The sequence below is a fragment of the Leucoraja erinacea genome, chromosome 6, assembly GCF_028641065.1.
Source record: "Leucoraja erinacea ecotype New England chromosome 6, Leri_hhj_1, whole genome shotgun sequence".
In the NCBI taxonomy this organism is placed as follows: domain Eukaryota; kingdom Metazoa; phylum Chordata; class Chondrichthyes; order Rajiformes; family Rajidae; genus Leucoraja; species Leucoraja erinaceus.
The window spans coordinates 82,300,822-82,327,408 of record NC_073382.1 but is presented as its reverse complement, the minus strand read 5'-3'; the positions used below and the strand labels follow the sequence as shown (position 1 = coordinate 82,327,408).

Here is a 26,587-nt window from a genome sequence, read left to right as displayed (position 1 = left end):
AAACCGGTCGGTTTTCCCTGGTCCTGAAGACTCCAATGAGCCAATCAAAATGCCCAGTCAGCAAAGGAGATTGACCACTCCACTGCACTACGAGTTGCAAAGTACCATGCCGACATGCTGAACACGTTTCAACGTGCTGAAAGTTTTTATGCGACCTAGCTGAGGCCGCGAGTATGCAGGAACTCCCCTCGAGCATGAAGGAGGGTCCACGTGTCGACCATGCTGCGGGTTTGAGTCGAGGGCAAACTCGTCTAATCTCGCAGATTATGTCGCTGCAGTGGGTCAGCCCCCTAAATGTACGTAAACCAAATTACTTCTGCACACTCACTTTATACAGATGCTACCCAAATCAAGAAATCTTGACAGCGTTTTTGGGCATTTCAAGTTAAACGATGAATCCTTTCTCTAGTTGAAGAGGGTATTGCAAACACATTTTGCACAGCTATCTTAAACATTTTATTGCAGTCTTCATGAAAGCATGTGAATTGAGAGCCATTAGCAATCTTTCTACCATTGTGTTTCCATACTAGATATTGACAGCCACAGGTCACAGAGGGTGCTGTGCAACTGTTAAGAGAGCCCCCTTTGTTACTTCCACACACGGTCTTTATACACGATAAAGCTGGAGTGTCTCCACCCTGGACAATACCACAATAAAACAGACAGACAATCTGTTGATTTCAATATGAAGCCTGAAAGTCAGCCAGATTTAGAGACAAACCATCATAGTTGGAGGGATGGTGTTCAAGCCAACAGTGGAACAGAAGAGAGAGACGGAACGCCTTCATTTCCAACAGATTATGATCAAACATTTCCACCCCATGCTCAGACTACAGAATCTACAGCTTTGGTACACTGTTACACATCCAGACCTTATACATACCATCCATGACCAGACACTCAAAGACAAAGCCTGGTTGCTAAAACCATGAAAATTAGAATGATCATAGAAAAAAAGAGCAAGTTCCAGGGTTTGTAACTTTACATCAGTAAAATGGAAAACAAGACAATAGGTGGAGGAGTAGGCCATTCAGCCCTTCGAGCCAGCACCGCCATTCAATATGATCATGGTTGATCATCACCAATCAGTACCCCGCTCCTGCCTTCTCCCCATATCCCCTGACTCTGCTATCTTTAAGAGCGCTTTAAGAGACCTATCTAGCTTCTGCTTAACTATTAAACTTTGCAATGGAAGGTTTAAAAAAAAAACAATTTTGCAATAAGACGGAAAGAGAAAAAGCATTTGCATTTTTCTTATTCAGAATAGAAACATTTTTTGCAAACTGTCCAGCATCCAGCAAAAGGCTCTTTTATCCAGTCAGCTAGAAATGCATTAGAATTTCCAAATTCACCCCTAAAGACAAACACTGTTAGAACTGGATCAGTGCCCCATAATCCTGACGCAAGCAACTCTCAAGCTTTGTTAACGTGCACGTGGCTTTAACTTTCCACTTGTTTTAATAAATGGTCCACTCAGGCGTACAAGCATGCCGACAAGCCTGATTACCCGAGGATCGCTCCGTTAACCAAGATTTGCTTACGATGCAAAGACTAAATCTGAACTGAGAATTTATCTCATTGCTACGGTAGACAAAAATGCTGGAGAAACTCAGCAGGTGAGGCAGTATCTATGGAGTGAAGGAGTAGGTGACATTTCGGGGTGAGACCTTTTTCAGACTGACGAAGGATCTCGACCCGAAACGTCACCTATTCCTTCACTCCATAGATGCTGCCTCACCCACTCAGTTTCTCCAGCATTATTGTCTACCTCCCATTTTTCCAGCATCTGCAGTTCTTTCTTAAACATCTATCTTAGTGCTAACATCAGTAGTGGGCAAAGTAATAGGATTTATGTTGAACCTTGATACAAATCACTCGTCCTCTCAATGCTGCCTGGGCATCTGCTTTCCACCCAGTGTTGACAAACTCAAGCACTTATTATTTATTTTTTATTCAAATCGTTTGCTATGTCGCTCTTCAAGGGAGATGCTAAATGCATTTCGTTGTCTCTGTACTGTACACTGACAATGACAATTAAAATTGAATCTGAATCTGAATCTGAATTTTACTCTGCCAGTGCATAGTACATCCAAACTCACCTGTCTGAAGCTGTCTGCACCATCACCTGCCAGTGACTCCAAAACAATGAATGCATTTCCATTTAAATGTACAATCATTTATCGCTTCCAATCATAATTAATAACATTTTTTTTCTCATACAAGAAAGTTTTGAGCACACTTTTGGAGAAATGACACAGATGAGTGGCAACTAGTCATCAGATTGGCCAGCTCCTTGTTGGACTAACATCAGGTGGGAAAGTGCACTGGGTGGGAATATAAGTGCAGCCAGGAGAACCAGATTAATATCCCCCCCCCCCCCGAGCTCTTTGAACAGATACGGGGCCACGATTTCTGATGCCACAATGCTGAGATTGTAGCATAACTCCCATTGCAGGGCAGCTGACAGAATCCACTCTTGCTGTGATAGCAGTGGTCGCCATGTACTCCAGATCTGCACCCCATGAAGTGAAAGTTTAAAACCTGCCTGAGAAACCTGGCAAGCACCAGCCAAAAGCTTGTAAAGGGACAGCAGCAGCTGCGTTGCCTTGAGCTCCTCTTACCTTGGGCTTGACGCGCTGGACCAGGCCTCTACCCTGTGTCTCCTGAACGAGGTCGGCAACAAAATAATAATACGACTCTCCGCAATGGTCCTCAATGCCCTCTGCTGTGTCGCTTAGGTCATCTTCTCTCTCATCGATATCTTCATTCTCTCCCTCCTCCCAGTCTCCATGAACTCCACTCTCCTCATCCACTGCACCTCCATCCGAGAAGCTCTGAGCAGGAGAAACACAACAAACAGTCAGCGTTGCTGCAATGAAAGCCGCCTGCATATTTAGTCATTGGTTGCTGACCAGCCATGCACTTGGTCAACAACGTATTCCCCAATGGCTCATTCCAGCACAGCACCTCACAGAGTTCAACAGTTTTAGTTGAAATTCAGTTTGTCAAGGGGCCATGGCCACTGGCTCAGAAACGTGTCAGCTCTGGTTTTACCTAGTCAAGTGTTTTATCATCAAGTGTCCCAGATAGATCAATGAAATTCTTACTTACAGCAGCACCACAGATTATGTCAACATAGTACACGGTTAACAGGACATGCATTCAACCTCAGCCCTGTTCAGCACCCAAGTATTTTTCAGAAAGGTAAAGAATGTGCAGCAGTGTACACTGTTGTTTAGGTGTCGCGTCAATACAAGGCCAAATGTTGCGAATCTTCAGAAATAGAACTCGAGACATCCCATCCCTTTGAGAATTCAATGTTGCCACTTGGTGTGGTACTTGTCACTGATCAACACATGTCTGGGCATCATCTACATCTTGTTTAAGAAGGAACTGCAGATGCTGGAAAATCGAAGGTACACAAAAATGCTGGAGAAACTCAGCGGGTGCAGCAGCATCTATGGAGCGAAGGAAATGGGCAACGTTTCGGGCCGAAACCCTACTTCAGACTACATCTACATCTTGTTGCCTACAGGCGTTATCTGAGCAATTGAGCCCATGTAATCAACAGCAAAAAACCCACATCATAGAATAATCAGACAGGGCTGCGTTTGATTCATTGTTCAACATATTCTCAAGTCTGACTAAAACATATTTGATACAAGAGAAGAGAGGCTTTTGATAAAGGTTAAGGATGAGAAGTCGAGAGGCAGGTTTAAATGCAGAGCGGGCTGAAAGGTCTATTAATGTTCTCGCACACAGGGTAACCGCATCCTCTTTAGCAGCGGAAGCTAGTGTGACATCTTCAATCCGATAACATGAGGCACATTGATACCGAGGACAAGTAGATGCTCCGAGACACCCCGATGAGATAATTAACAACCAACAAGTCAATTACCTATTGTGCAAAATATAACCTTTGCACCCCTTCCCTCACCAGAGCAGCAATGAAAAATATTCTGTATCATCCACTCCCCAAATTAAACATCAAGGGTATTTTATCATCAAATGTCCCACATAGAACAATGAAATTCTTACATGCAACAGCACAACACAATATGTCATGATATAGCAGAGGGCTAACGGAATCAAGGGTTATGACGAGAAAGCAGGACCAGGGATACTGATTTTGAATGATCATCCATGATCTCTTTTCGAAGGAACGAAAGGCCTACTCCTGCACCTATTTTCTGTTTCTAAACACAGTACAATGTAAACAATATGATACACGAGGGAACATACATATATACATATCTATCTCATATATATATATATATATATACCATATATATATATATATATATATATATATATATATATATATATATATATATATATATATATGATATATATATATATATATGTATAGATATATATATATATATATATATATATATATATATATATATATATATATATATATATATATATAAAAACACACACACATATAATCTATATATAAATGATACACACACACGCACACACACATGAACACACATAAAACAAACTGATGAATCATGCTGATGAATTAATATTCACACAGGGACTACAAAGGCACACTCAGCATCAAAATGTAACAACACTTGGCAGACCATCTGAAGTGCAATTTCCAAACATATTAGTGCAGTGATTTAAGTAGTGAGGGGGTTAATGGGAGGAATTGGAGAGTATCGATGTTTGAAAAGCAACCTGTGAAATATGACGACCTGCTCAGTGACATCAGTCAGAAAACCCTTCCCAAAACTCTCCTTTTCATCATTCCTATTTCAGAATTGCTCACTGGGGGAATTCCACTCAAATACCTGCACCAAGCTGCAAAGGCAACAATGATATGCACAAATAAACACAGCACAGGAACTCCACGGGGTTATGTTCCAATAAACCCATCGCAAATCGAAAATGCATTTAATGCACCCAACCTACCAAACATTCTGTCTCTTCTAAGCAGGCTGGAGAATAGTGGGCGAAGGCACCGGGACATTGACACTTGTTGAGTGTTTAGCAGGCATAATCTTCTTCAGGTAGATATCAAGTTTCTAACCGCTTTCTCCTCTTCCCCCGTCCGTTCCCTCTTTCCTGGCCTTGCGCCGCGGAGGGCAGCAATGCCTCACCTGCACGCACCGCTTGGTCAGAAGGGCCGGACTCAGGTCTAGAGGACTGTAGGGTCGGAGCACCGCGTACGGCTCTGCCTCACCCGTGGCCCCGTCAGTCTGTCCGACCTTTGGACCTTCGCTTACCGCCGACGCCACCACCTCTCCCTCTCGTGGCCGATCATCGGTTCACGAGTTGGATGGCGTGTGCAGCAGAACACAAAGCCCAGCCGGCGGGCCAGCTGAGGAGCTTTGGCCCAGGCGCCGGATTTTGCGTGCAATATCGCCTGGGCCAAAACTCCTCAGCTGGCCCGCCGGCTGGGCTGTGTGTGCAGTCCAGCACCCGGGTCAACTCATCATTCACCCGATAGCAACAGCCTCTGCTAATCCAGCATCAAATACCTATCTGGTTCTCTGCACCAACGGAGGGGGGATATTAAATTCTCCCAGTACATTTATTTCCTGAATGGACAGTTGCGCGACAATGCATTAACTATCATGTCAGGTCGTGCAGCAGTTATTCAGCCACAAGCATATTTAACACACACACACACACTGGACTGGAAATTGCACGCAGTCAAACATAACCTTCAGCCCAAGTCGCCCATGCCAACTAATTTGCCCAACTGAGCTCTGTAGAAAGGAACAGCAGATGCGGGTTTACACCAAAATGCTGGTAACTCAGAGGGTCAGGCAGCATCTGTGTAGAGAAGGAATCTATCCAGAGATGCTGCCTGTCTCGCTGGATCACTCCAGCATTTTGTGTCTATCTACCTAGCTGTCCTTGTATGCACCTGGCCCATACCCCTCAGACCTTTCCTGTCCATGCTCTTGCCAGACGATGTCATTGTACCCAGCTCTACCACATCCACTGGCAGCTTGTTCTATACACACAGCACAATCTGCATAAAAATATTGCCCACCACATCCCATTAGCTTCACTCTATGCCTTGTTGCTATTACAAACATCGATAAAGTCACGTCTTAGTCTCCTTGGCTCCATGGAAAATAAGACCCAGCTTCTCCTTGTACTTCGATCCCTCCAGACCCGGTAACATCATCATTTTTGCACCCTCTCCAGTTTAATGACATCCTCCCTGTCTACCTTGTGGTGCCTTTACACACGATCTTTTATCTCCACATTAGCTGTAACGCTATATTCCGCATGATTTGATTGTATTCATGTGTGGGTGTGTCATTTGGTTAACATGCAACAGTTTTGTCACTGTAGCTGGGCAAGTGACAATAAACCAATACAAACTACAACTGTATGCAGTAGTCCACATGTAACCAGACCTGCAACACCCCCATTCGTAATCAAACCCCTGATGGAAAAAGGCCCTGTGCACCAGTGTTGCCCCTTTCACAGAAGTGTATCCCTGCACCCAGAGGAAACTCTTCCACTATAGCCCACAGCCTTGCCTTCACTCTTCATGTCCTGCCTTGGTTTGCCTTATGCAACACCTCACATTAAGAAGTTAAAATCCATCTGCCATCTGCAGTCTGGTGGAATTTTGGATAACTTCCTGTACTGTCTAGTAGACGACCAATTTTATTGTAATCCACAAATGACTCATTCAGATCACCTTAAGGGATTCACGGCCCTTGCCTGACTTATGCCACGTTCCACATTGAAACCTCCCACGAACAAGACATCCCTTTACTTATAAACTGCCTCTCACAATCAACTTTTGGAAGTTCCCATCTAGACTAGTGCAGCCACTGTATCTGTATCAAACATGAAGAACTAAACTAATAACTCTTGCCCCAAACCCCTGCATATTCATGTGCCTATGTAGAAGCCCTTGAAAAGCCACAATCATACCTGCTTCTACCTTCACCACCCCCAACAACACATTCCAGGCGTCTCTGTAATTAAAGCCCGATGAGTCTCCTTTAAACGTTTCCCCTCTTGTTTAAAGCTATATCCGCTTCTGTTTGACATTTCCATCCTGATAAAGGATCTGACGGTCAACCCAATTGATGCCGGGTGATTTTATAAACCTATCTTGTCTTCACACTCCAGAGAAAACTACTCAAGTTTGTCCACCTTGTAGCTAATATCATCTAATTCTGACAGCATTCTGGTAAACCTCTTCTGCATCCTCACCAAAGACACAAACCAAACAACACATTTTAAAAGCCATCAGCTCACTCTGCACCTTGACATCATGTTTAATCAAAAATTTGATCTGTCACTAATCAGAGGATCAGATTTCTTCCACAACTCCAGCAACGCTAAACCTTCCCATGTCCCCAAATACAGCTGTTGGTTGAGTCAATACATGAAGAGAGAGTTAGATTTAGCTCTTAGGGCTAATGGAATCAAGGGGATAAAGGGAGAAAACAGGAACAGGGTACTGATTCTGGATGAGCCATAATCACATTGAATGGTTGTGGCGGCTGGAAGGGCCAAATGGCCTATTCCTGCTGCACCTATTTTCTATGTATCTGTTTCTATTAACTAAACTTGTTCTGGACCAAGATTCTAGTCTGCCCTGGAGCTGACGGCAGCTGGGATTTGGTGTACTTGGGGCTTGAGGAAGCAGTGTAGCTTCACAGGGAGTCATTGATGTAGCATGTTGTGGGACCGGGTTCAAAGGACACTTGCTGAAGCCTCACAGTGGTTGGGGCGGGTGGAAGGACAGCAGGAGGCAGATCAATAGCGTGAACATTTGCTGATATCAGCCCTGCAAATGCAGGCACCATCCTGGCTGCCTGCACTCTCTTCACCCCACTTAGCTCAATAAGGCTGTAGTCACCAGTACTCCAGGCTAAATGTACCAGACAATATTTTATTGCTGCCGTCAGCCAGCCAGCCAGCCTCCCAACTGTAACATTCCCTCTGGCATGGCTCAACACTCCAGCCTTTCCCCAGAGATCAGTTACTTCCCCATCTAGGGCCGACTATTGTCTGCTGGCATTCATATTGTTTTATCGTGGTAGCTTCCTCCAGACTTGGAACCTTTTAACGGAGAAGTTCAGGCCTACACAGTTCTCACTTCACTTCCAACTTACTCATTTTAACTTATGCCTCCCACTCCCATTTGTGTCATTAGCAACAGAGAACAATTTACCTGAATCAATTTTGTCAATTCCCTCCTTACTCCTAAAGACATCCAAGAGGTTGCCTTGATGCAGTTCATGTTGTACTTAGACTGAATCCATAATCACGGGCACAGTTTCAGTGTTGCGAGATTACTGAACAAAGGCTGCTTTGAATTAATTCCACTGCAGAGTAACAAAGGAGCCGGTATGCAGCTGGAAATGCTGCAGTACCTGAGAGAGGCCAGCAGATGGTGGCGTGGTGCCACTCTCAGCACAATTGCAGACCTTGAGGGCGTTTGTCCAAATTAGGAAGCAGCCGAATGCACCGCACACACTCCAGATCAGTATACAAGGCACACACACCAGTACTCAGCCGGCTCACTGATGGATGGATGCCCTTCAGCACAAGGAAACCTGTCGGCATTATCTAAACTGACCAAAATGCAACGTAATCCACCCTCAATCCTTACACGGATGGACAAGAAATGTAATATTGTCTGCAATGTCCACACCGGAGGAATGTATAAAACATAAAACATCAGGAAACATCCCTGACGTCCTGGCCATTTCAACTATTGTCAGTCGGCCGACCGTAAAAAAAAAATCCACATCCATGTTTAATTAAAAAGGTTTCACCAACAAGGTTGACGAGGGCAAATGTTGGCGGAACTTAGCGTCTCTGGCAGAATATGGATAGGCAACGTTTCAGCTCAGAACCCTTCTTCAGACTGATGGGAGTGGGGGAGGGGCAGAATAAGCGTGGAGAGCTCGGGGTAGGACATAGCCAAGGCAAGTGAGAGGCGAGTTATGGGAGGGATCCCTCCCCCAACCAAGTCACACCAGCTTTTCCTTCTCACCTCGCACACAGCTAACAATGGCCTATTCCCTTTATCATTGTTAGTTTTTGTGTCTTTCATACATTTGTTCTATATCCCTCTACATCATTGTCTATATCTCTCTCATTTATCTATCCCGTGACTTTCAGCCTGAACCGAAATATCACCCATTCCTACTCTCCAGAGATGCTGCCTGTTCCACTAAGTTATTCCAGCACTTTGTGCCTATATTCGACATCTGCAGTTCCTTCCTACACTAAACCAATTTGTCATTTGCATGTTTATCGGAGTTTCTACTAACACACTGTAAAGTTTCCAATGACCTTGAAGACAGTTTTTAGTTCATCTGAAGCACGGGACATTCTCCACGCTGGAGGCACTGCAGGGATGTGGGTTATTTTCTTTAACTAGGACAAAGAATGACACTTGACGACAGATGCAAGGATTCTTCACCCAGTGTGGAGTGAATGCCAAACTGGCCACCACAGCATGGTTGAATCAAACAATAGACAATAGGTGCAGGAGTAGGCCAGCATCACCATTCAATGAGATCATGGCTGAACATCCCCAATCAGTACCCCGTTCCTGCCTACTCCCCATATCCCGACGCCGCTATCCTTAAGAGCCCTGTCTAGCTCTCTCTTGAAAGTATACAGAGAACCGGCTTCCACCGCCCTCTGAGGCAAAGAATTCCACAGGCTCACAAAACGGTGTGAGAAAAAGTGTTTCCTCGTCTCCGTTCTAAATGGCTTACCCCTTATTCTTAAACTGTGGCCCCTGGTTCTGGACTCCAATATCGGGAACATGTTTTCTGCCTCTAGCGTGTCCAAACCCTTAATAATTGTATATGTTTCAATAAAATACCCTCTCATCCTTCTGAACTCCAGAGTGTACAAACAATGGACGAAGGAAGAATCCCTGCCCTTGTATTCAATGCCTCAGCGACTGAAGGAGATGCCTTAACCATTATCTACCTGCGCGGCCGGCTACCTTCATGGATCAGACCTGTACACCAAGTTGACTAATAACCCCCAGGGCCCTACCATTCAGAGTCCTCGCCTCATTGATACTCCCAAAATGGATCACCTTGTTACTTCTTCAAACAAGATCGGCCCTTGACAAAGCTGGGCTGTCGACCTCCCATCTGTCACTGCCTTTCCAAATGAGCGTCAATTCTTCCTGTTTTCCCCCCCCAAATAACCCAATTAATTTTATACCTCACCTATACCATCTCATGTTGGATTCATCTTAATCGGTGAGACACTGGGACTTTTTTTGGCACACGTTTGGTGGACATCCCCAGTCTTTAGTCTTCCACGTTTGCCTTATCTAAGCCTCAATCTCTCCCAACGCCCAAGTTCCCCGACCTTCATTACCGTGGGACCATTCACACAGGAACATACTGGCCCCCTAATCATAGAAACTTACTGCATTGAAATGGGCCCTTGTGGCCACTCACCATTCATGCCCACCTATCCCACTTGTCTACATTACATCTCTATCCCTCTACTTCTGTATGATCCAAGAACTTGTCCAATGCTTCTGCAATCTGCCTCCATCATCTCCTCTGGCAGCTTGTTCCAGACATTCCCTCTGTGAGGAAAAACTCACCTACAACTCTGCTTTAAGTTTCTCTATACTCACTACAGTACATTCACTTTGTGGCAGGCTATCTTTGAAGAGGAATTCCTTTTCTCTACGACAGGAGTTCTGTGAGTGATACTGTAGAAACAGGCCCTTTGGCCCAACTTGCCCACAGACACAGAAAAATAGGTGCAGGAGTAGGCCATTCGGCCCTTCGAGCTAGCACCGCCATTCAACATGATCATGGCTGATCAAAAATCAGTAGCCTGTTCCTGCTTTTTCCCCCATATCCCTTGATTTTGTTCGCCACAAGAGCTACATCTAACCCTCTCTTGAAAAAATCCAGTGAATTGGTCTGCACTGCCTTCTGTGGCCGGGAATTCCACAGATTCACAGCTCTTTGGGTGAAATAATTCATCTCAGTACTAAATTCATCTCAGTACTAATTTCCTCATCTCAGTACTAAATGGCCGACCCTGTATTCTTAAACTGTGTGACCCCCTGGTTCTGGACTCCCCCAACATCGTGAACATTTTTCCTGCGTCTAGTCTGTTCAATCCTTTAAGAATCTTATATGTTTCTATAAGATCCCCTCTCATCCTAAATTCCAGTCTCACTGTTCTCCCTCTGGTTTCTGCTCCTACCCACCTACCCCCCCCCCCCCCCCCCCCCCAGTGTTCTCCCAACAGACTCAACCATTCATCAATTTCTTCTCCATTTGCTCATCTTCGCCCTCCCCACCTGGTTCCATCTGCCAAGCGTTCACTCTGCGCCTAGTACTGTCCATCAGAGGCTCCCACCGCTCCACCTAGTACTGTTACTGCGGCATGGTGGCGCAGCGGTACAGTTACTGCCTTATAGTGCTTTCAGCACCTGAGACTCACGTTCCATACAGACTACGGGTGCTGTCTGTACAAAGTTTGTACGTTCTCCCCGTGGGTTTTCTCTGAGATCTTCGGTCTCCGCCCACACTCCAAAGACGTACAGGTTTGGAGGTTTCTACAAAAACGTCAATTGTCCCTAGTGTGTGTGGGATAGTGTTAATGCGCAGGGATCACTAGTTGGCATAGACCTGGTGGGCCGATGGGCCTGTTTCCGCGCTATATCCCTAAACTAAACATGCTGGCAACCTGTCTTCCCTCCCAGTTGATGCATCGTCTCCATCGGAACACTAACTTGCATCTTCTCCCTCCAAGATGCCGCTTTACCTGCTGAATTATTCCAACATTCTGCTTCTGTTCCAGATGCCAGTATATGTAAGCTCGTTTGCCTTCTTGCTAATTGTCGTTCGAGTGCTGGCAGGTGCAGCCATGTCCTGTCCTAATTCTATGAGCAACTCCAGGAATGCTGAACCCATCAATCAGGTGGTTCTCAATCCTGCACAATGCCATGCAGGGATCAATCTATATCCCTCATCCTATCAAAAAATCCTAATGGAGGCAAGAAGGTAACCGAGGAGACAAATAGCATTGCAGAGTTGAAGCTACAAAAAGGAAGGTTGTGGTGCATTTGTCACCAAGACCTCAACGGTGGAACAGGCAGAGGACGATGGCTGACCTTAGTGGAGCGTCACAATGGCTGGGAAGGCGGATGAAGGCTGCAGCAGAAAAGGGTCTCCGGTCGTCTTGGACTCCATGCCACTGGAGCCCGACCCAGATCTGTCACGGACCGTGGAGTGGCTGTCTGTGCACCAGTCTCCCCACGTTAAACAAAGTCACGCACAGGCGTCCACCATATAGGGAATAGCACCCTGGACACACCCATGGTCAGCCATGACCGAAGCAGGCCTAAGAAAAACGTGCTCTTGTACCGGGTGTTGTGGAGGCCTCACCTGGAATTATTGTTCCATTTTGTTCCAATTAAAGGGATAGTGCAAAGGCATGTAGTAATATGGTATGGGAACAGGCTCTTCCACACAACTTATCCATGCTGACCAAGATCCATCTTGAATAAGCTAGTCCTATGAACATGCTGTATTACTGCATGCCTCCACTTAAAGTTGAGACTACCTGCCTCGATCACCCCTTCTGATACATATCACACATTCCAATCTCCTCTGGGTGGGAAAGTTCTTAAATCCTCACAAAGCCACTTCACCCTTCTGCTAAAGCTCTAGTTTTATCGACATTTGCTATGAAGGAAAAGTTTCCCATCCCCATCCTATCCAACCCCAGTAATTTGGTATTCCTCCCTCAGGTTCTCCTCCACCTCCAATATTTGAAATCAGCCCCTTCGTTCACATTTCTTCAACTGATATCTGCTGCATCTTGCCAATGTTTACAATTAATGCCTCTCCATGAAGCCATGTCAACTCTGCCCTGTGCTCAGGAGTCAGATAACACCCTTATCTCTAACCCTCTCCAATTTAAGCAAGCTTTTTCACTTTGTGTCTGCTTCGGAGTGAAAGCTTTGGAACACGACACTAAAGGCAGCATAGAAATGCTACCATTGATTAGGCAACATTCTCCTGAGAATTCATTTACCAAATGTACCAATCTGGTGATTTTCTGTTAAAAGGAATTTGGGTTAATTGCACGTAGATAAAAATGCTGGAGAAACTCAGCGGTTGAGGCAGCATCTATGGAGCGAAGGAATAGGTGACGTGTCGGGTCGAGATCCGAAACATCACCTATTCCTTCGCTCCATAGATGCTGCCTCACCCACTGAGTATCTCGAGCATTTTTATCTACCGTTGTTTTTTCCAGTATCTGCAGTTCCTTCTTAAACATGGGTTAATTGCATAAAACCTCAACGTTGGAATCTGAAACACTCGTAAACCCTGCTGATGCCTAGCAGTCACAGCAACTGTGAACAACCCTGTGACTGCGAATCAGTGTTGCACTGTTAAACGTCAGCACAAAGTTCATGTAAAGTCGTCAAAATCCATAGCCACAATGTCCTATTCACACTCTCTCTTCTAAAAGAAACGTGCTTTTTCACTCTACATTGGATTTTGTAAAACTACATATCGGGTTAACCACACATTGGCTCCTGTCTTGTGCGAGGGAGTGTTGGGACACCAAACTCCTGGACCAACACAACAATCAGCATCTTCAATCACTCCTTCTGGATCATTCACCTTTTGACCACAGTCTAATCCACCTCACATATTAACTGGTTCATGCTTTATCTGTTTTTTTACTTTAGATTTCCAACATCATGCCATTAAGCTGGAATGATTTATGTTAACGCGAGGCCTGAGCTAACAGGAGCGGTTGGGCAGGATAAGCCTTTGTTTCTTAAGAGCGCAGGAAGCAGAGGGTGATCTTATAAATAGACAAAAGGTGCAGGAGTAGGCCATTCGGCCCTTCGAGCCAGCACCGCCATTCAATGTGATCATGGCTGATCATCCACAATCAGCACCCCGTTCCTGCCTTCTCCCCAAATGCCCTGACTCCGCTATCTTTAAGTGCTCTATCGAACTCTCTCTTGAAAGTATCCAGTGAACTATGGCAGAGAATTACACAGACTCACAACTCTGTGTGAAAAAATATTTCCTCATCTCCGTTCTAAATAGTTTACCCCTTATTCTTAAACTGTGGCCCCAGGTTGTGGACTCCCCCCAACATCGGGAACATGTTTTCTGCCTCTAGCGTGTCCAAACCCTTAATAATCTTATGTGTTTCAATAAGATCCCCCTCTCATCCTTCTAAATTCAAGAGTATACAAACCCAGCCGCTCCATTCTCTCAGCATACGACAGTCCCGCCATCCCGGGAATTAACCTTGTAAACCTACGCTGCACTCCCTCAATAGCAAGAATGTCCTTCCTGAACTGAGAGGGACACACAGACACACACAGCTCTCCCACAGCCTACTGTCTCTGCCTCTTCCTTTCTTCTTCCCGCCCCCCCCCCACACATCAGTCTGAAGAAGGGTCTCGACCCGAAACATCGCCTATTCCTTCGCACCATAGATGCTGCCTCACCCGCTGAGTTTCTCCAACATTTTTGACTACCTCCGATTTTTCCAGCACCTGCAGTTCTTTCTTGAGCACACATTATTCTAGGTCTTTTCTCGTTCTAGAATCTATGGAATTTTGGAAGGGTGTCAGGGGTTATGGGAAGAAGGCAGAATGGGGTTAGGAGTGAGAGAGATAGATCAGCCATGGAGCAGTAGACAATGGGCTGAATGGCCTAATACTGCTATCACTTATGCATAAGCAGCGGTACTTTTTCCACAGCCACGTCCTATATTAACTCCAATTGGTTTCACCAGTTCCTAGGGATTTATTAAATTTCAGACCAATTCATTTCTCCCATGCAGTTTTATGAATATGAAATCCTTTCAGTTCTTTAGACACTCTTCAGCAGATATTCTCCACTGTTCCCGGGAGTTGAGGTGTCCTCTTCCAAGAAGGCAAAATAATAATTTAATTTCTAGGCCATTCCCTTGTCTCACAACACAGTCTGGACCTGATTCTACCTTTTGCTCACACCAATGGAAGCGGCATCATTTTTGTCAACATCCACCTGAAAACATTGCTCTCGTTTTCTGCCTTCACTTTTCCAATAGTGAAAGGCTTGGATAGAGTGCATGTGGAGAGGATGTTTCCACTAGTGGGAGAGTCTAGGACCAGACGTCATAGCCTCAGATTTAAAGAACGTTCCTTAAGGAAGGAGATGAGGAGGAACTTCTTTAGTCAGAGGGTGGTGAATCTGTGGACATTTTTGTCACAGAAAGCAGTGGAGGCTGTCAGTGCATATTTTAAAGGCAGAGATAGATAGATTCTTGATTAGTACGGGTGTCAGGGGTTATGGGGAGAAGGCAGAAGAATGGGGTTAGGGGGAAGAGATAGATCAGCCATGATTAGACTTGATGGGCCGAATTCAGCTCCTATCACCTATGATCTTATGAACTTCTTTACCAGTGATGGGGGCTCACTTGCAGAACTCAAACCTGCCCAATGCTCAACCTTCATTCGTCTGCACCCCTGCCCTAGAGGAAAATATTTTCAACTGACCCAACATCACCTTTAATTTCTCATGAGCCCCAACGAGGTCCATTTTCCCATTAGTGTTTTGTATCCTAAGAAATATATATTTATTGGAATCTATTGCAACAGTTTCCCAAACTACCATGGCCAATTCACATCCAAGGCCATGTATTGTGCTTTGTTGAGATTTAAGACCATGGTTTCAGGCCGTAGATTCACAGTCAGACAGCACAAACACAGGCCCTTCAACCTAAATCATCCACAACTACCAACAAACCTATCTAAAATGATCCTATCGTCTGTATTTCACCTTCATCCCTTGAAACTTTTCATATCCATGTACCTGTCCAAGTGTTTCTCAACATTGTCATTGTACCGGCCTCCAACGCCGCCTCCAGCAGCTCGCTCCATATAACACTATCCTGTGTTATAAAAATCACTCTACATAATTCCCTTCTCACCCGAAATCCATGCCCCCTTGCTTTAGGCGTACCTGTCCTAGGATGAAAATCTACCCTATCTATGGTCCTGATGTTTTTATGAACCTCTACAAGGTCAGCCCTCACCCTTCTACACTCAAGAACAAGTGTCCAGTCCATCAAGACCAGGCAACCTTACTGTTAATCTTTTCTGAACCCTTCTCACTTAACATCCTTCTTGCAGTACACAAGCAAAACTGCACAATAAGTATGTATACACTTACACACAATTTGTATATTTCTAACGTAACTGTAATACTCAACATGGACAAGAGAGTGCAAGCCACAGTTGTAAATTCACAAAACCGGGCAGTACTGTGGACTGCAAAGAAAATGATAAACACCACCATCCTTCTTCTCAATACTGTCCCCTTCACTGTTACAGAGGCCATAAGGAATAGGAGTAGCATTGGGCCATTTGGCCCATCAAGTCTACTCCGCCATTCAATCTTGGCTCATCTATCTCACCCTCCTAACCCCATTCTCCTCACAACCCAACACCCGTACTAATGAAGAATCTATCTATCTCTGCCTTAAATATATCCACTGACTTGGCCTCTACAGCCTTCTGTGGCAAAGAATTCCACAGATTCACCACCCTCCGACTAAATAAATTTCTCCTCATCTCCTTCCTAAAAGGTTTAAACTCATCACAGAATATATAAGCAGACAGCTACCTAACCCCTCGAGCCTGATCCACCATTCAGTAAGATCATGGCTGATCATCCAAATCCTGTGTCCTGTTTCAGCTCTCACCCCACACATCTCTCATCTGAAGAAACATATTCAACACCTTGAATATATTTATCCCCGGCTGTTCTCCGTGGCAGAGAACTCAACAGGTTCCCATCTCAATGTCTTGCCCTTATCTTTAGGCAGTGACCTCCAAGTTTTTGCTTTCCTGAGCAGCAGGAAGAAACTTCCTACATCTAACCTGGTAGGTTGGATGAGAAAGATTTAGTGGGATATGGGCCGGCAAATGGGACCAGCTCAGGAATGCTCCTTCATCAGCGTAGATGAGTTGGGCCGAAGGGCCAGCTTCCATGTCTAATAATCATGGCTCTAATTGTGTAGATCCTTCTCAGCCTTCCAAACATTGATGAATACAAGCCAAACTGGCTCATTCTTTCCTCATATATCCATTCTGCCGTCCAGGAATCTCTCAGCCTCTGTGAAAATGCTGCCTGTTCATTATACAATTGACATTTGGGGATACGAAATGCTGGAATCCCAAGCAAACTAAACTTGAGCAAAATTCAGATGTCAGGCAGCATTGGCGCAGATATTGGAGATATCGGAACACCTTTGTTTAAGAGGAACTGGAGCTGGAAGGGTTTCGGCCCGAAACGTTGCCCATTTCCTTCGCTCCATAGATGCTGCTGCACCCGCTGAGTCTCTCCAGCATTTTTGTGTACGTTCATTTAAGACCCTGTCGGCAAACTGACGGGTCTATTGTAGTTCCTATATTACACCACAGATCACATTTGCAATAAGCACTTCAGTGGCTATCTGAAAACCAATTTGGAGAAATCGGCAGGTGAAAATAAATAATTCTCTCTTTGTGAAGGAGAAAATAATTCAGAGCATAGTTCAGACATCTAGTACAGAGTTTGTGAACCGATGTCAGATGTGACCTGGAGCTTCCACACCCTCATTTACAAAGTGCAGCTATTTAGTGTGGTGGGCTGGAGCCGTGCAATGGGCACAGACCGACACAGGACGCACAAACAGGACTGCCCCCTCATGTGATTGGCGACTGACCCGAAGCTGCCCACGACTCAACCAGCCCAAACAAAATCACCAGCAAGCCAAGTCAGGAGAGATTACACAAGGTGGTGAGAAAGCCAAATAGCCTTCAAAGACCATCTTACTGAAGATGTAAAATTAACGGAGGGCAGTCCAGAGCTACAGATCTATCGCTGAACGATAAAACTAAACCAGACATGATCAGAAACCAAAGCTGGGGGAGCAGAGATCTGGAAACAACAGAGATGGAAGAGCAAGTCAGGTCAGATTTTTCAGTAAGGTGTTGCTAATTTCAGCCTTGAGGATATCCAAAATGGTAATTTTGAAAAAACACCCAAGATGTTAATAATAGCCGCTGTGAGAGTACATCTTAAAAATTGGTAACAGGAGATTACTGCGCAAAACTGGCCGCAGGTTGACTCGATACTCCTAGCCCGCAGTTACCATCACATTCACATGCATCCTTGTTCACATTCTCTCCTTTCCCCTATTTACAGTCCCGCAGCCACCAGAGCACGCAGGGAAACCGCAACCTCTAGTTTAGTTTAGAGAAACAGCTGGGAAACAGGCCCGTCAACCCACCGAGTCCGTGCTGAGCAACAATCGGCCATACAGTCGTTCCACCCAACACACCAGGGACAATTTACAGAAGCCGATCATCCTCCACAACAGCCTCTCTCAGCTGCACGGGCAGATTGCAGGCACTGACTTACACTGCTGGAGCTGCTTGACAGGCCTTCCATACTCTTGGCTGTGCTGACTTGATTCGCTTGGCAAGACAGCAGGTTACCGTTCCTCTCCAGGAAGTGGCAGGTGATGCCTTTGATGTCCAGAAGATCATCCAGCGAAGAGAAACCTTTTAACTCCTAAAGTGTTTTTGATGGGATGCATGGGATGGATGGAGAGTTGGGAGGGAGGGTAAAAGTTAAAAGAAAACAAAGCAAGTCAGTGACACTGCGAAATTTCTGATGCAACAGATTTGTTCACTCGTTTCCATAGACTGCAATAAACACGTTTCAACAATGCCCTTGAGTGTGGACACGAAATTGAGAAAACAGAGAGAGCATGGGGTCGGTCACCTGTCCCTTCAAGCTTGCTCTGCCATCCAATATGATCACAGTTGATCCTCATTTCACTACCTCATCCCCATCAAGCATCAGAAAGCCATGCATCTCACTCATTAAAACTATAATCAGCTACATGGCCTCCACAGCCTCTCTCTGGCAACTCAATTCCACCCGTTAACCCAGTGAAGAAACATCTTCAGTCGAAAATCTCAATTGCATCCAAATCTGTGACCCTTAGTTCTGGACCCCCCCCCCCACCACAGGCAGAGTGGAAGCACCCTCCTCATATCCAGTCTGTCTGACCCCCCCCCCCCCCCCCCCCCCCCCCCCCCCCCCCCCCCCCATCACAGGCAGGGGGAGCATCCTCCTCACACCCAGTCTCTCTGACCCTGGCAGAATTCTGTAGGTTTCAACTAGACCTTGTTTCACTAAACTCCAGCGAACACAAACTTCACCCCCACTCCCAGGAGTCAGCTGGGTGAATCTCTGCAGCACATCAGCCAACAATGTTTGTGTCGACCATGATCCCATCTGCCTGCGCATGTTCTCCATCGCTCCATTCTCTGGCTGATCACCTGCCTAACACAGACTCGCTATATGTTTCACCAAATTCCCTGGCAGTGCTCCATGTAGCACCCACTCAAAACTCTCCTTTAAAGTTTTCCTCCTCTCATCTGAAAGCTATGCCCTCTAGCCTTTGACATTTATGTCCTGGGAAAAAGGTTCTGACTATCTACCCTGTCTGTTCTTCTCACATTCGTTTTTATATCTCTCTCAATTTGCCTCAAACATTCCAGAACACAATCCAATAATATCCAACCTATCATAGCATTAGGAGGTTTCCATCGCCTCCAACGTGATCCCAACCACCAGCCACTCACACCTCCCATCCCTTTCCAACTTCTGCAATAGCCAATAAGGTGCAGGAGTAGGCCATTCAGCCCTTCGAGCCAGCACCGCCATTCAATGTGATCATGGATGATCATCCCCAATCAGTCCCCCGTTCCTGCTTTCTCTCCATATCCCTTAACTCTGCTATCCCTAAGAGCTCTATCTCTCTTGAAAGCATCCAGAGAACCAGCCTCCATCACCCTCTGCGGCAGAGAATTCCACACACTCACAACTCTGTGTGAAAAAGTTTTTCCTCACCTCCGTTCGAAATGGCTTAACCCTTATTCTTAAACTATGGCCCCTGGTTCTGAACTCCCCCAACATCGGGAACATGTTTCCTGCCTCTAGCGTGTCCAAACCCATAATAATCTTATATGTTTCAATAAGATTCCCTCTCATCCTTCCAAATTCCAGTGTATACAAGCCCAGCCGCTCCATTCTCCCAGCATATGACAGTCCCTCCCCCACCCCTCCTTTTCCCATTCATGACTCTCCCCCCCCACCCCTCCCTTTCCCATTCATGACTCCCCCCCCCCCACCTTCATTTCTTCCTCCAGCATCACAATTCGCAGCTCTTCCATCTTTTTATCTCACACCTTGTTTTTTTTTTCCATCTCTGCCATTTGACCAACCATTGCTCTGTCCCTCCTCTTCAAGCCCCCCCCCCCCCACAATCGATCTGAAGGTCCACGATCTATCCATGTTCTGAAGGTCCACGTCACCTATCCATGTTCTCCGCAGATGCTGCCTGACCCGCTGAGTTACTCCAGCACAGTGTAACCTTGTAGCCAGCCACTACACTCCAATATAGGCAACATAGGGTTGAACCTCTTAAGCACCCTCTCTAAAACTTCCACATCCTTGGGTGTGGTGACCAGAATTGCACACAACAATTCAAATGGGCCCAAGTTTTATCCAGCTTTTCTAAGCAATGTTCCATCATTGAAGGCAAGCATGTTATACACCTTCCTAACACCCTTTCCTGTGTTGTCACTTTCATGGGGCGGAGGACTTTCACCCCAAGGACCCTCTACATCAATGCTACAAAGGGTCTGCTATTTATAATATATCGTGCACTTGCATTTCCAACATCACCCAAAATGCAACACCTCACATTTGCTCGTGTTAAAACTCCACCTGCCACGTCTACATCCAAATTTGCAAACAATCCAGATTCTGCTGCATTTTTTGACCACCTCCCTCGTTATCCACAATGTCAACAACTTTCAGTTCATCTGCAAACTTACAAATCAGACCAACTACACTTTTGTCCAAGTCATCATATATTGCAAAGCTCAGAGACTCCAGCACCAATTCCCCAGAAACACTATGGTCCCAATCGGAATAACCAGACAACTCTGCCTCTGCCTTCTTTGACTAAGCCAATCTACCAACTCACCATGTATCCCATGTGACTTAAATCTTCTGGAGCAGCTTATCACGAGGGCCATTTGTTGACTGCTTCATTGAACGTCATGTAGGCAACAGCCACTGCCCTATCCCCATCACACAAAACTTTCATTTAACCCATCAATGTCCAGAAGGCAAAATTCAATTGGAAGCCAGATCAGCAGCAGTTACTGAGTGAGATACAAGACAGCCCTGCCACCTCTCCAATAGGTAAACCACCTCAATTGCCCACATCAAAGAGTCAACAGCAAAGACAATGGACCATCACCCAGTTGATCTTCACACATGCACCAGGCAATTGGAGCCGGACCCAAAGCTTCTCTGCATGCAGCGCCACACAATCCTGCCTTTCCCCATCCCGACCAGACGCACACCTTCTCAGCAGTAATTCCATGGTGATCCAGATCCCCACCAAGTCCCTGCCACCTTTGCTAGCTGCACAAAAATCCCCTCCAAACTCATCAACAAGTCCTCCCTTTGTAACTGGATCCTTGACTTCCTCATCAGCAGATCTAAATCAGCAATATCCCTGCCTCACAAGGCTCAGCCCCCTGCTCTGTTCTCTTTACACCATGACTGTGGGGCTAACTATATATTTGCAACAACTGTGGTCGATGTGACCGGGTGGATGAGCAAGTGCACAAGAGTATGACAGAAAACCTGGTTAAGTCGTGCCACAATAACTACCTCTCACCTACCGTTAATAAGCCTGAGGAACTAATCAATGACATCTAAAAGAGGAAAGCCAGGAGATCACACACAATTAGGAGAATGAACTCCCGGTTGCGAAACACTAACTCCACTTCACATTGCCACACTGACCTTTCTGTCCTGGGCTGCTTCCACTGTCAGAATGAGGCCAAATGCAAATTGGAGGAATAGTACCTCATATTTTGCTTGGGCAGCTTACATCCCAGCGATACTAAAATTAACTTCTCTAACTTCAAGTAAGTCTTGAATCCCCTCTCTCTGTGTTCCTCCTCTACCCTAGTTGTACTAGTTTCTGCTCCTCATCACCCATGCCACAGCCAACAATGGACCAGTGTACGCTCTACCTTTCGTTGCTGGCTCTGCTGTGTTCTTTCCATAGTTACCCTATCCCCCGATTCTCAGTCTGAAGAAGGGTCCCTACCACGAAACGTCACTTATTCCTTTTCTCCAGAGATGCTGCCTGACCCGCTGAGTTCCTCCAGCATTTTGTGTCTATTGCCAAAGCCATTTTTGGCCGCTTTTCACCCTTCTAATTGCTCGCCCGAGCTCTTTCCTCTGTGGTTCATATTCCTCAAAGACCCGGTCTGATCCCATCCTCTTAAACCTTGTATGTGTTTCCTTTTACTTTTTGACCAAAGTTACAACTTCTTTTGTCATCCAAGGTTCGCTGACTTTGACATCCTTATCTCTTCCTACAGGAACATGCCAACCTTGAACTTTCATCAACTGGCCTTTAAACGACTCTCACGTGGACTTGCCCACTAACAATTGTTCTCAGCTTAACCCCCTGAAATTCTTGCCTAATAACATTGTAATTTGCCTTACTCCATTTTAGTGCTTTTCCCACACGCTCCAGGTTTAAAACATATGGAGTTGTGGTCACCACCCACAAAATGCTCTGCTGCTCTACCAGCCACCTGGCCAGGCTAATTTCCACACACAAAATCCCCCATGTTCCCTTCTCAGATGGGACTATCCACATACTGTTTCAAGAACCCCTCTTGAATACACTTTTGCATACAACAAATGTATAGTTTGTCCTGAGTTCATGTGCCTGTAAGGTTGTGAGCAAGACTTTCATCGTACCAGTGTCTCACCGGACTTGTGCTCACGACAATGAACTCAACTGACCAAACTGCAAGTTTCCCCCACCTTGGGCATCTTGTCCCTGCGGTCTCCCACCTCTCACCAGTGACCCCCCACACACACACTGGTGCCAACAGCCCTCCACCAACTCCTTCCCCCCACCCACTCTTCCCCACATCATAACCTGTTGCTCGACCGCAGACCGTCCAGCCCCCATTCCCTCCCACCCATCAACAGGCATCCTCACACCCCACCTCACTCTCCCCCCCTCCCCCTTCCACCATCTGCTCTCCACCCCCTTTACTAACCTCAGCCCTTCTCCTTCCAGCCCCTTTCCACACACCCCCTCCCCTCCTGCCCCATCCCTCTGCCGGCGCTCACCACCACTCCAACCATCCACCCAAAACCATTCCGATTCCCACCCAAAAAATCTTTGCCCCGCCGCCCGTTCTCCTTCCTCCCCCCACACCCACTGACTGTCTCCCACCGGTGACCCCACACCACATTTCCACCCATATCAACTACCCTCCCTCCATCACCCACCCTCCCCCCTCCCTCATTACCCCCCACCGTCATTACTCACACACCCCCCCTCCCTCATTACCCCCCTCCCTCATTACCCACCCCCCTTCATTTCCCCCCCACCTTCACTACCCCCCCCCATTATCCCCCCACCTCCCCTCCCTCATTACCCTCCCCCCCCTGCCACGCCGCCGTCCCCTCCCCCTCCAACACCCACCTCTCTCCGCCTCACGATGGCTCTCGCTCGCTTCCTGCCGATGCCGAACAGCGCGGTGGCCAACTCCTCGGCGCTCGCCCGGTTCACGTCCACCTTCTCGGGCGACTCCATGGCGCAGGCCGCGAGGCCTCGGCCTCGGCCTCCCGCTCCGCCGGCGCTGAGAGCCGCGGGAGGGGGAGTGGGACGACGAACGGTGACCGGAGCTGAGGGGCCGGGTGATCGGGACTGGAGCAGCGGCGGCGGCAGCGGCGATGAGGGAAGGAGGGAGGGAGCGGCGACCCCAGGCCCAGGCCGACGTCCCCGGGTTCGGAGACGGAGACGGACTTTCCTGAGGAGAGGCCGCGACGGAAACCGGCAGGAAAACAAACGGACGGTCCACCCCTTCCGGTCGGCGCCCGGCGGATGCCCCGCCTCCCGCGCTCCGCCATTGGCCCAGCCCGCCACCGATCTCCACAGCAGACCCTGTCATTGGCTGACGGATCCGTCCCTCACGCGGCTCTCTACACCGATTGGCTGAGGCACAGACCCGCCCACAGGCATGGCTAGCCAATTAACGCCATTCTATTGGCTGCCCGGGACGTCACTCAGCTCAGCCGCCTCACGCTGAGTGGATGATACCCACGTCACTCACGACGACGGCGGCCGGAAGGCTGCTCCCGATTGGCCGCCGGCGAACGGACCAGTGTTCTCGCTCTGGATTGGCCACTCCACGTCCCGCCTACACGGTAGGTGGGGCCGTCACGTGACGGCGCTTGTAGGGGTTTTTGTTCATCGGAGCATCAGCGCAGTCTCCCCGTGAGCGGGGAGAGGCCGGGTGGCCAGGGGCTACGCTGTGCTGCGGGATAGTGCCGGGGCAGGCATGGGCCACGCTGCGGGATAGGGCCGAGGGGAGCAGTTGGGGAGGGGAGAGAGGGGGGAAATTAGTCTTCAATATCACTTTGGTGGACAAACTTGGATTGTATTCTCTGGAGGACATAGGTTCATGGTGAAGGGGAAAAGATTTAATATGAATCTGAGGTGTATCTTTTTTACACAAGTCAAGTCAAGTTTATTTGTCACATACACATACAAGATGTGCAGTGAAATGAAAGTGGCAATGCTCGCGGAACATCGTTTACCGAAACAAACTATGGCACAAGTCAAGAGATATTATTTTACATTGTCATTTGGACCCCTGGTGGGTCCAAACGAAAAGCTGCCGTAGTTGCAGCTGGGACGATCACACAAATCGTTTACGAAACTACATGGTTAGGACAGGTTTGGAGGGATATGGACCAAACGCAGGCAGGTGGGACTAGTATAGTTGGGACATCGTTGGCCAGTGTGGGCTGTAGGGCCTGTTTCCACACTGTATCACTCGGACTGGGTAGATGCTGGAAAAATATTCCCGATGTTGGGGAGTCCTGAAAACGGGTCACCGTTTAACAAAAGAAGGCCTGCCATTTAGGACTGAGATGAGGAAAAACTTCTTCACCCAGAGATTTGTGAATCTGGAATTCTCACCCAAAGAAGGCAGTGGAGGCCAATTTACTAGAGGTTTTAAAGAGATAGTTAGATTTAGCTCTTGAGGCTAACGGAATCAAGGGATATAGGGGAAAAAGCCGGATGGGGCACTGATTTCGGATGATCAGTGCTGGCTTGAAGGGCCGAATGGCCTACTCCTGCACCTGTTTTCTTTGTTTAGTTTAGAGATACAGTGCAGAAGCATGCCCTTCGCCCCACCAAGTCCATGCCGACTAGCAATCCCCACACATTAACACTGTCCTACACACACACTAGGGACAATTACACCAAACCATTAGCCTACGTGGCCAGATTTGGAGTATTGTGTGTCGTTCTGGCTGCCCCACTGCAGGATGTCATTGAGCTACAAAGGATGCAAGAAGATATCTGTACAGATGTCATCAGGAATCTGAACAGAATTAGGCTATTCGGCCCAGAGTCTACTCTGCTATTCAATCATGGCTGATTTATCTGCCAACATCCTCTCCCTTTTTGACTGTTTCTGAGGCTGGAGGGTTTTAGAGGCTGGACTGGCTAAAAACACTAGGGCACATTTTACATTTATACCAAGCCAATTAACCTACAAACCTGTACGTCTTTGGAGTGTGGGAGGAAACTGAAGTTCTTGGAGAAAACCCAGAGTTACGGGGAGAACGTACAAACTCCGTACAGACAAGCACCTGTGGTCATGATTGAATCCGGGTCTCTGGCGCTGTAAGGCAGTATCTGGGACGATCCCACCGTTTACGAAACTACTATTGGTAGGACAGGTGTGGTGGATATGGACCAAACGCAGGCAGGCAGGGCTTTGGGATGGGCCATGTGTGGTTGGGAATCGTAGACTTGTGGGCTGTAGGGCCTGTTTCTACATTTCCCTATCATCCTTGGCAGATCTGGGTAAATGCAGGAAAAATATTCTACGAAGTTGGGGGAGTCCTGAAAACAGGGGACTGGAGTTTGAACAGTGAAAGGCCACAGCAACCATTTAGGATTGAGTTTTGTGTAAAATTTATTTCACAGTTGAGATGAGATCTAATCAGTACATTTGTGGATGACACCAACATTGTGGAATAGTGGACAGTGGAGAAAGATGTACGGTTACGGCAGAATCTGAATAAGATGAGAAAGTGGGCAAAGGAATGGAATTTAACTTGGGTAATCACACGACATTGGTGAGGTCATATTGGAGTAATGTGTTCCTGTTACAGGAAAGATGTTGTGAAGCTGGAAATGGTAGAGAGAAGATTTACAAGGATGTTGCCAGGACTCGAGGTCCAGAGCTGTAGGGAGAGGTTGAGCAGACTAGGACTTTATTCCATGCATTAGATCATGAGGAGATTAGATAGTCTTACCTGGAATAAGTCAATCTAGAACCAGAGGACATAGGTTGAAGGTGAGAGGGGAAAGAGTCAATAGGAACCTGAGGGGCAACCTTCACACAGAGGGTGGTAAGTGTATGGAA

The 26,587-nt window shown here is 46.8% G+C and overlaps 1 protein-coding gene across 1 annotated transcript in view; it reads right to left on the bottom strand.

The window, feature by feature from the left end:
- Positions 1–24,018, bottom strand: part of LOC129698350 (F-box/WD repeat-containing protein 7-like) — a 125,170-nt gene extending 101,152 nt beyond the window's left edge. Inside the window, exons 1-3 of the mRNA XM_055637446.1 lie at positions 23,623–24,018; positions 18,432–18,584; positions 2,622–2,834 (exon numbers count right to left, since the gene is read on the bottom strand). Of these exons, the coding sequence (XP_055493421.1) occupies positions 2,622–2,834; positions 18,432–18,584; positions 23,623–23,733 (477 nt within the window). The 5' untranslated portion in view covers positions 23,734–24,018. The remainder of the gene's footprint in view (positions 1–2,621; positions 2,835–18,431; positions 18,585–23,622) is intronic.
- Positions 24,019–26,587: the final 2,569 nt, after the last annotated feature.